The sequence below is a fragment of the Daktulosphaira vitifoliae genome, unplaced genomic scaffold (genome assembly GCF_025091365.1).
Source record: "Daktulosphaira vitifoliae isolate Bord-2020 unplaced genomic scaffold, ASM2509136v1 Scaffold_1, whole genome shotgun sequence".
Taxonomy (NCBI): Eukaryota; Metazoa; Arthropoda; class Insecta; order Hemiptera; family Phylloxeridae; genus Daktulosphaira; species Daktulosphaira vitifoliae.
The window spans coordinates 79,066,602-79,076,645 of record NW_026099572.1 but is presented as its reverse complement, the minus strand read 5'-3'; the positions used below and the strand labels follow the sequence as shown (position 1 = coordinate 79,076,645).

The 10,044-nt window shown below is 26.5% G+C and overlaps 1 protein-coding gene across 4 annotated transcripts; it reads right to left on the bottom strand.

Annotated features, from left to right (window-relative positions):
* Positions 1-804: 804 nt before the first annotated feature.
* On the bottom strand, positions 805-7,497 carry LOC126895373 (zinc finger protein OZF-like). 4 transcript variants are annotated; one of them, XM_050667179.1, is made up of 3 exons: positions 7,302-7,381; positions 6,746-6,885; positions 805-2,534 (listed from the first exon to the last, which is right to left on the bottom strand). In XM_050667179.1, exons 2-3 carry the CDS (start codon positions 6,835-6,837, stop codon positions 1,625-1,627), a joined length of 1,002 nt encoding a protein of 333 aa, XP_050523136.1. In that variant the 5' UTR covers positions 6,838-6,885; positions 7,302-7,381; the 3' UTR covers positions 805-1,624. The 4 variants fall into 4 exon arrangements, with proteins under 4 accessions (XP_050523136.1, XP_050523138.1, XP_050523137.1 ...); XM_050667181.1 differs by lacking the exon at positions 7,302-7,381 and adding an exon at positions 7,139-7,162; XM_050667180.1 differs by lacking the exon at positions 7,302-7,381 and adding an exon at positions 7,016-7,099.
* Between the last annotated feature and the right edge of the window lie 2,547 nt (positions 7,498-10,044).

Genomic DNA, 10,044 nt, shown 5'->3' with positions numbered 1-10,044 from the left:
TTTACGCGCACCAAAAAATTGTTTTAATACATGTAAAAATAAACTGTGCAAAATTTGATCCCGATAGGTTGACGTTAACACGTTCCCAAAAATTTAGAGTGGTTCTGGCGAGATTCAGGCAAATACAATTTTTGATTTATTACAAGTTTGGGATTTTTTACATTTTTAACTTTATAATGCTATAAATTTTTGAAAAGTGTATGGATCAACACAATTTTTTTATGAGAAATAATATTTATATCCCTTTTTCATTCGACATACTTTTTCTTAATCAGGATATAAATAAGGAAATAGCAGATCATGTAGCTTTTGGAATAAGACTGACACTTTTATATCTACCTTAAATTAAAGCTTATGTAATATACTTTAATTTGAAAAAAAAATTTAACCTCTGGACTTGTATGCAAAAATATGCTATTTTGTGTTATATGTAGTTTTCCTTATTTTTAACATATTAATAATCAAAATCAGTATTAATTTAAAATAATTTTTTTGTTCTTAATTATTTTTTATATAAATAAATACTTATTTTTTAATAATAAGTAATAATATTAAAACTTAGAAGCGATAAAAAAAGTCTAATTGCACATTTGAAAACATCGCGAAAAGTTGATTTAGAAAAGTATATTTTTGTTTGATGAATGGTCCTTGTAGTCCAGTGTATAAAACTTATAACTTTGTTATAAGCAACAAACATTTTTTATTGAAAAGCATTGCATCAAGCCATTTAAATTTTTATATGCGTTAAAAGTAAAGAAATATACAATTTCTTTACTATTTTATAATATCTCCGTAAAAATAAAATATTGAGTTATTGAATATCAATTTCATACTAAATTTAATTATTATTATTATTTATTCATATATTATAATTAGAGACCAAATAACTAATCGGGATAAAATTAAGGGAATAAGAGTTATTATTGCTTTTGAAATAATTTATCAATATCTCACAATTCAATACTATCTACAGATTTGCATCGAAGCGTTTCTTATGATAATGATTTTAATCACTGTCAGATACCATCTATACTTGTACCAACTATGCCACGTCCATACTGTGGCGTGACCCCACTGTGCTACCGTTTTTTTTACATTTTTTTTTTTTTGTCCTACGCAACTTTTATCACATCATTTGCGTTGTGATTTATAAATGCTCGATTTCTCCCTTTTTAGTGAGGCATTTCTTTAACTTTAGGGTTACTAAATTTTATTATTAAATTCAAACCCTTGGATAAAATGAACTTTGAAATACACGATAATTCATTATGCACAACCACACAAATCGAAAGTCGATAATGTACGACATTGACGTATTTAGAAGAGACCAAAGGTGGCGATAATATGAGACAGTACATTTTAAGGGCCATATCTTATAATCAAATGACTTTTTCAACTTAAACAAAATATGGTATCTTTATAAATTGAAATCTGAAAAATTAAAATTTTTAGTAGCATTAAAATATTATAAATTAATTAATCCTGGACAGCAAAACTGAAATACGCCTTTTATATATTATCTATTAATTTATATGTAAATAAAATTAAAACTTATTATTTTATATCTAGTAGGTACCTATATTTTAAAAGTATTAATGTTAAAACATAATATAACAGATGATTATCAAAGGATCGATTTCTCATCGACCCACATTTGGCATACATTTGATACAGCATGAGCTCTCAGTCTGTCAGATCGAGAGAATAGTAATAAACACTTTCCACATTTAAACACCTTTTCTCCAGTATGAATACGTAAATGTATTGTGAGTGATATACGCTGAGAAAACGATTTTAAACATATATTGCACTTAAAAGGTTTCATACCGCTATGAACGTATTTGTGTCGTTTTAAATCTGCATTGGACATAAATGATTTCGAGCACTCGTTGCATTCAAAACAACGAGTAGGTTTACCTTTTTGCTCTGCATTTGAGTGTACATTATTCATATGTCGAGTGAGATTAGCCTTTTTGGTGAAATGTGTATAACATACTTGGCACACTATTGCACTACCTTTGATATGCATTACTTTTATGTGTTTTAAAAGGTTAGCCTTACGGCAAAATGATTTCGAACAAAATTGACATTTATAATATTTCTTATAATTATGTTCTTGTTCCTGATGCTTTCTAAGAATATCACTTCGGGAAAATTTTTTTAAACAAGTAACACATCCATAGGGTTTAAGTCCCGTGTGTATCCTACGATGTCTATTGAGTATAAATTTACTGTTAAAAGTATTTTTACAATCCGAGCATTCCACTTGACTTTGGGGAGAATTTTTTTTTCCCGAATTAAAATCAGAATTAGAGTTATTATTGTGAAAATTCGTTAAATGACGGATAATTTCTTTTTTAAAAATAAATTTCTCTTGGCAATGGTGGCAAACAAACAGTGGCTTAGAATTCACTTCGTTAATTTTTTTATAATCAAGTAAAAGGTCCCCTTCAACTTTTAAAGTTTCAAAGTAACATTTAATTATTTTATCGTCTTCTTTCTTCTCTTCTCTTTTTACAAAAAGGCTGTTATAGCTGAAATGAGAAGAAAACCAAATTTTAAAAGAAAAAGTAAAGTTAAACATATTATAATAGTTTCTAAATATAATTTTATGTATAAAAATTATGTTTAAGGATATATCCATGTTTACAGTTGAGTTCTGACGTTTCGGACTTATTGAAGAGCCCATCTTCAGAGTGATGGTTGCTAGTCGGTAACTGCAACTATACAGGCAGCTTATCTTGATAACAATGTCCAATGTAAAATTTACCACACAAGATTTTCATTAGACAAACAGGAAAAGCTACTGCAACAAGAATAAGGAAACATTAAAAAAAGACGTGGAGTACCAAAGGACAGAAAAATCTTCAGTATCTGAACATAGCTAAAAACAGAGGACATGACATCCAACAATTCGATAAAGTGAAAATACTAAACAAAGAAACTCATTTTGACAAACGGATGTACAAGGAAGCAATAGAAATCGAATTATGTACGGAATATTTCAACAGAGAAGTTGGATGGAAAATCAGCAAAAATGGTTAACTATCATACACCAGACAAAAAGAAAATCAACCAAGAACATTGAAAATAAATCAAAATACGAAGAGGCTACAATCAACGTAACAGATAATTGTCGGTGTAGGAAAGGATGACCAAAATGTCAAGAATGCCGTAAAAAACAACGTTAGTCAAAAACTGAAATATTGTCAACAACGTTAGTAAAAACCAGGTGTTATCAATTGTATAAAAGCAGATTGTTATCAAGATAAGCCGCCAGTATAGTTTCAGCCACCGACTAGCAACCATCATTCTGAAGATGAACTCTGCAATGAGTCAGAACTCAACTGTAAACATGGATACATCCTTAAGCACTTCAAGCAACAAGATAATCCATGAAAGCTTTAACACATTCACAATCATGTTTAAATTAAATAATTTAAGTTTAGAAGTTTGTGCTTTTATTTTGATGGACCCCAATCTTTCTAACTAATATCTATTTAAACTCAATAAACAAACAATAATCATTTGTAAAATAATATACACTAATCAACTAAAAACAATAATTTTTATACTATTTCTTTATTAAATAATTATTATACATAACATAAAAACTATCAGAGTAAACGAATGTATAATAAAAAGTTAAAATAAATTCAAATTCAAATCTAGTTAATCAAAGATTAAATAATTAGAGCGAATATAGAATGAAAGAAACTATTCAATAGGACTTATAAGTAGTTAATATTATTTAGACCTATTTCATATCACTTGGGTGCGAACTTCCTTTTTTTTTAAAGGCAGCACACATATATTACTAGTTTAAATAATAGAAAATAACAATACCAGTACTTCGAAAGTTATTCATATTTTTTAATTTAAACTGGAGGCGACGTGCAGATTGGGTTATATATTTCTCTGTCGCACTTCTTCCGACTTAGGCATAAAAATATTCATAACTCCTGAACTATTGGAACAAAAGTTGTTATCGACCAGTATAGTTGAATCATTTTCTATTATATAAACTAGTTAAATTTGTATGTTGGCATTTAAAAAAAATTTAAGTTAGTATCTTTATAAACTTATAAATCAAGAAATAAATATTTCTTAAATAAGTCAAAAAAAAAAAATTATAATTATTTTAGAAGCTTCTAGCTAGTGGTCAATAGTAAAATAATCACTCTGTATATTATTTAAAAGGAAGAATTTAAAATTGCGGTTTATTGTTATTTTTATTTTTTACAAGTTATGTTATTTCTTTTTAACACGCTTATATTAGTTTCACGTGTATGTTTGTTGTAAGTTTGTAACTCCACGCGGCACGTGTTATTATGTCGCGTATCCCGTCGTGTATGACCTTGAGACTAGACTGTCGTAACGCATTCAACCCACCCCGCTCACCTCTCGCACCAAACACATTTTTTTTCTATATATTTTTATTTTTGGTTTTCGTACCTGTATACGCGTGCGTGTCATCAATTATATATATATATATATAACAAATTTTTATTGTGATTGACACGGCCCGCGTCGTTTCGTTATACACGATGCCCCACGACTCGTGCCACCTTTATCAGCCGTCGCCCTATTTTATGAGTATTTGACTGACCAACGCGCAAAGTCCAGCAAGTGCCACACGGCCGACGACGTCCCGCTGCTAATGATACGGAGTCTTCTTCTCGTTGTCAAAGTGACAACGTCAACAAACCGATCTACACTCGCGCACCGTCGTCATCTACGCTGCTAACCTTTTGACGCACGAGGATCACGCCGGACATCGCGTCGTCGACACCAGCGAAAGTGCCGCGATATTATGCGAAGATTATATATTCTTATCATCGTCACTAATATTAATATATATACATACGTATATGTTAATATTCATTTATATATCCCTACAGCCGACGCCGCTGCCGCCGTATATACCTCGTGTATAACGTTCCCCCCACCCCGCCCGCCCACAAAACACGGCTATACCTCGTGCATGATACGTTTACGTACTTAAGTCGCTTTACATGTATATATATATATATTCTAATTACTATTAAAACTTATATATTAATACGCTTTATTCTCATTAAGAGATATTTAGGGTATTTATTCCGATTACAAAGGATAATTCCCGTATCGTCATTTTTCGTCACTACCTCCACGTTCCGGGAGTGGGTAATTTGCGCGCCTGATATTTGGATGTGGTAGCCGTTTCTCAGACTCCCTCTCCGGAATCGAACCCTGATTCCCCTTTACCCGTTACAACCATGATATTGATAGTAACTACTATCATAACATGTAACTAAAAAGTGAAAAATAAATATAATTTAAAAAACCCCGCTTTTGAAGCACATCAAACTAAAAAGTTATAAATAATTTTTAAAATATGCTTAAAACAATAATGACTGAAAAGTACTAGTATTATTGTGAAAAAAGCGTGGGTGCTTTGTGCCATATTTTTCGTATATTGAGCGCCTGACGCTTTTATCACAATAATACTAGTATTTATCGTTCATTATTGTTTTAAGCTTATTTTAAAAATTATTTTTAACTTTAAAATTCGATGTGCTTTAAAAGCGTGTTTTTTTAAACTATATTTATTAAGTCATAAATATCATAATATTCATATAAAATAAACTATGATATGTTGTATATTGAATTGTGATATTGTGATTCTATTTTACATCAATATTACTCCCCAAAAAATTAGTTAATATTAAAATATCTATGAATACTTCCTTTTAACATTAATTCTAATTTTAAATTACTAAAAGCATATAAAAAAAAAATTAAAAAGTCCCTTTTATTTTAAGTATTTATTTTTAATTTCTAGAATATTCACTTGGTATTTACGAAGATCTACAAATACCCATTTATCAATTACTGTAACTATATTTAGTACAGGTATATGTATTTATTACTAAGTTAAAGTCATCCTCGCCCCCCCTTAAAGTATATTTAGATATATTTATTGATTTTTAATTTATCTAATACATAATTAAAACAAATAAAAATGTATAGAATAATAATATCAAAAGAATAGAAATTACCTTGATAATTTTCATAAACTATTTTTAAGTAACTAAACTAATTTTAAAAATTTAAAAAAATTTATTTAATACGTAGGATTTTTCTAGACATTTGCACTATTAATACAATAAGGATATATGTCAAAAAATGTAATTATTAGATAAATGACTTCAATCTCCGATAAGATTTACAATGTGTATTACTTTATTTTATATTTCAAATAAATTCATGACAATTTCACAGGTAGAGTCTGCATCATTAGATAGAAAGTAATAAACAGAACTTTACTAAATGAATTGATAAAGTTTAAAATGTCAGGAATCATGTTTTTGAGTTACTTATTTTATTGAAAGTACAATAAATAATAAACAACTCAACTTAACCTGTAAATCCAATAAATATGATAAAAAATAATACATATTTTTTAAATATAAATAAAATAAACACTTTTTATATATTTATGGCTTATATACAAAAACAAATTTATCTCATAATTGGGTTTTTAATTTGTCAAGAAAATAATGTTTTTTTTCATTTCCAAAAAGTAAAAATTAATTATATCAATAAGGTTCACTACCAAAATTTTCATTTGTATAAGACACCATAGAAACAAAAAAAATTTTTTTTACTCTTCTCGAAAATAGCTTAAATTGAATTATGAACTTTAAGAAAATAACCACAGTATTAATCTGATATGAATCCATTAAAAAAAAAATAACCTTACTTCACTGCAGATTTACTTAATGGAACGTCAATGTAATCATTATCATGAGTTATAACACATATCTCTTGTTTTATCTGGCAATCTTTATTCATATCTAACAGCTTCTATTTAAATTAAGCTATATAAATACTATATATGACCTGAAAAATTAAGATAGCAATTTAACTTTTACTTATTAAAAATGAAAAAAATATTTCTTATACAAAAGTTTAAATCATTTAAATGTAATACTTATTCCAATTTTTAAAATAACTATCAAAAATTAATTACATCATGAATCAAATTTCAATTTTATATTTAGACATTATTTTTCATTAATTAACTATGATAAAGTATGTTTTTATTACATTCTAAAAAGAAATTTAACTATTAAAATAATATTTTTGTTTGTACTTTAGGAGATTTTGTGTAAGAATTTATTAATCTTTATTTGACTTTAATAACTAGGATTAAAAATTAATACATTTTCTTATTTCAAGCACATAAATTACATACTCAAAAGATATAACAAAATAAGAGTAAAAGATAAAAATTATATTTCTAAAATTATTTTTACTTAAACTGTTGCTATATGTAGGCTTGTAAAAATAAATTAGTTATCTAATTATATCTATTTATATATGACTTAATTACAGATTTTATTGTACATACCACTCAATAATTTTAATAAATAGTTATTTACAAATTAATAATAAAAACGATGGCATAGTGGGGTCGCGGCACAGTGTTATCGTGACATAGTTATGTGTATGAAGTTAGCAATTCCTTTATAGTAATTTCTATCAGATAACTATAACATACACCGCTAGATGGCACTACTTAGTTCAATAAAAATGTTATATTATATTGTACTTTTGACAAAGTTCCGAGGCGTGTTCACTTAATAATTATACATCAACTATAGCTTATAAAATTTCCTATCGAATGGCATAAGTCGCAAAGGGTACTCGAGTGTCCAAGTAACCCGTATGAGAGAAATTGCTGGTCAATATCTATGATAGTAAACAGTATGTATTCACCGACCGGCGCTCTGTTTTTCGTGCTTTTGATAAAGTAGATTATATCCTTCATGTTAATTGACAGTAATAAGTAATTAAAAAACTAATAAATGTATGGTGAACTGGGATTCTATACCCAGTAGCAACCACATACAGTGTCGGATTTCCAAGTAAACATAATAAGCTAGTGCTTAAGATTGCAATTTTTAGGAACGGCAAACTCTTAGTGGTAAATACATACTAATTGTATTTTCCTTAATTATAATAAATACTTATACATAAAAATATGCTAAATTTTTAAAGAAGCTAATTCAATAAATGTCGTTGCTTAGTGTTTGATAGTAACTTAGTTTAAATTATAAATATTCATTAATACGAATAAAAGCTGTATAAGGTCTAGGATGTTAAAAAATAAATTATTTATATAACGTCACAAACTATTTTAATTTAATTATTATAGTATATATTGTTCTTGGATATTAAAATGATTAGTATCAATTTCAAATAATCCCTAAAAAGTTGTATTTAATAATTGAAATATAGTTTTATTAAACCTATTTGATTATATTCATTAAAACCAATGCATTAGAGAAAGTTATTATACAATATAAATATTTTAATGCTATTACCTTTCAAAATATAAAAAATGTATATAAACACTCATATTTGTTTAAATTTTTTTTATAATGCATAAAGTTCTAACTTTATCGAAAAAATTATTTATAATAATAATAATGTGTTTTTTGGGGGGAGGGTTATCGTGCAAACAATGATTGGTCAAATCGAATATTTTTTATAAAATATTAAAAATTAAATGTTTTGTTAAAACTAAAATATTCATTACATTCATTTTTTTTTATATAAAATACTTTTAAAAAAATTAAGGAATACGTTCATATATTTAATTTGTAATTAATTTAATTATTATAGTTAAATATTATCATAATTATAATATCCATTGGTATTTTTTCATTGTTAACAATTAATGTCATTGAAATATAGCATATTCTTATTTATATGTACATTAGGGTAGCCCTCAAAAATCGAATGTCTTTTTTTTCTTTATGCTACCCCTTGATTTTTTTTTAATGGTCAAAAAAATGAGCTGTGTAAAATTTGGGACCGATCCGTTAAGGTTAACCCGTGCCCCCGGGCCTATTAAGTTGAGTCGAAGAGTCAAATTTAATAGAAATAACTGATCTATGTCTTATAACTTTTTTTTCTCTTAACTTAGAATAATAAAAGTAAAACTCAAGTAAAGGAAATTTTACAAGAAATTCAAAAATAATAACTTCAATGTTGTTTTCTCAATAAATAGCCCACAAAAACACTATATACAGTAAAAAACATGTAAAAGTCTTAAAATACGTTATAACTGATTTTGTTGATTTTTAATTATTTATTTTCATTTTATTTTTTGGAAAACGCATATTCGTTTAAAAAAAGATTCTAGAAGTTTAATTTTTTATGCCAAGTACGATAATTATATTAGATTTATTATTTTATGGACAGTTAATTAATGATTAATTACAAATTTAACAAAATTGATTGTATTATTACATTTTGTCGTATCAATATATCAATTTTGGTTTACTGAATTACTTTAAGATAGTACCAATTATATTATTATTAAAGATAAGAATATTTGAGTTATTTTCGACAACTGACATAATTTGTGTCGTATAAATGCAGCAGACAATTTGTGAACACGTTAAATATATTTTACCTGTTTATTATTATAAATTAAATGATACGTTTTAATCACAAATGTACAATACTTTTAGCGTCTTTTAAAGTATTACGAACTAATATTTATCTTATTGGTAATTATTCCCACGAAATAACTGGTAGTAAGTTACCATCAAATTTACAACTATTTAATCTGAACACTGATTTTTTGAAAATTGATCCATCATTTTGGAGTGCGAACAACAGTTACATAAATGCTTTAAATACTATAAGTAAATTACGAGTCATTAATGATACAGCCTAGCGTGGCATTAAATTAATCTAAGACTACATTAATATATTAACTACAAATGAAGAACAGAAACAATACGTTTTACAAATAGTAAGTAATTATCGGAAAAAATTTCCTAATTGTAAAAAAAGTACATTATCAAAAAATATATTATAATAATATAATTTAATTATTGTTAAAATATTTTTTTTAAAGTTATTATTATTTAAAAAAAAATAAATTAAAAATTGTTAATAACAATTAAATTAAACTGTTAGGTTTGTAATTAATCATTAATTAACTGTCCATAAAATAATAAATCTAATATAATTATAGTACTT

What these genes read in the sequence shown, in the direction of transcription:
- LOC126895373 (XM_050667178.1), bottom strand. Translation starts at nt 6,837, where the DNA reads ATGAATAAAGATTGCCAGATAAAACAAGAGATATGTGTTATAACTCAT. An exon ending in TTAAGTAAATCTGCAGTGAA is followed by an intron (nt 2,535 to 6,745) that starts GTAAGGTTATTT and finishes TTCTCATTTCAG; the next exon opens with CTATAACAGCCTTTTTGTAA.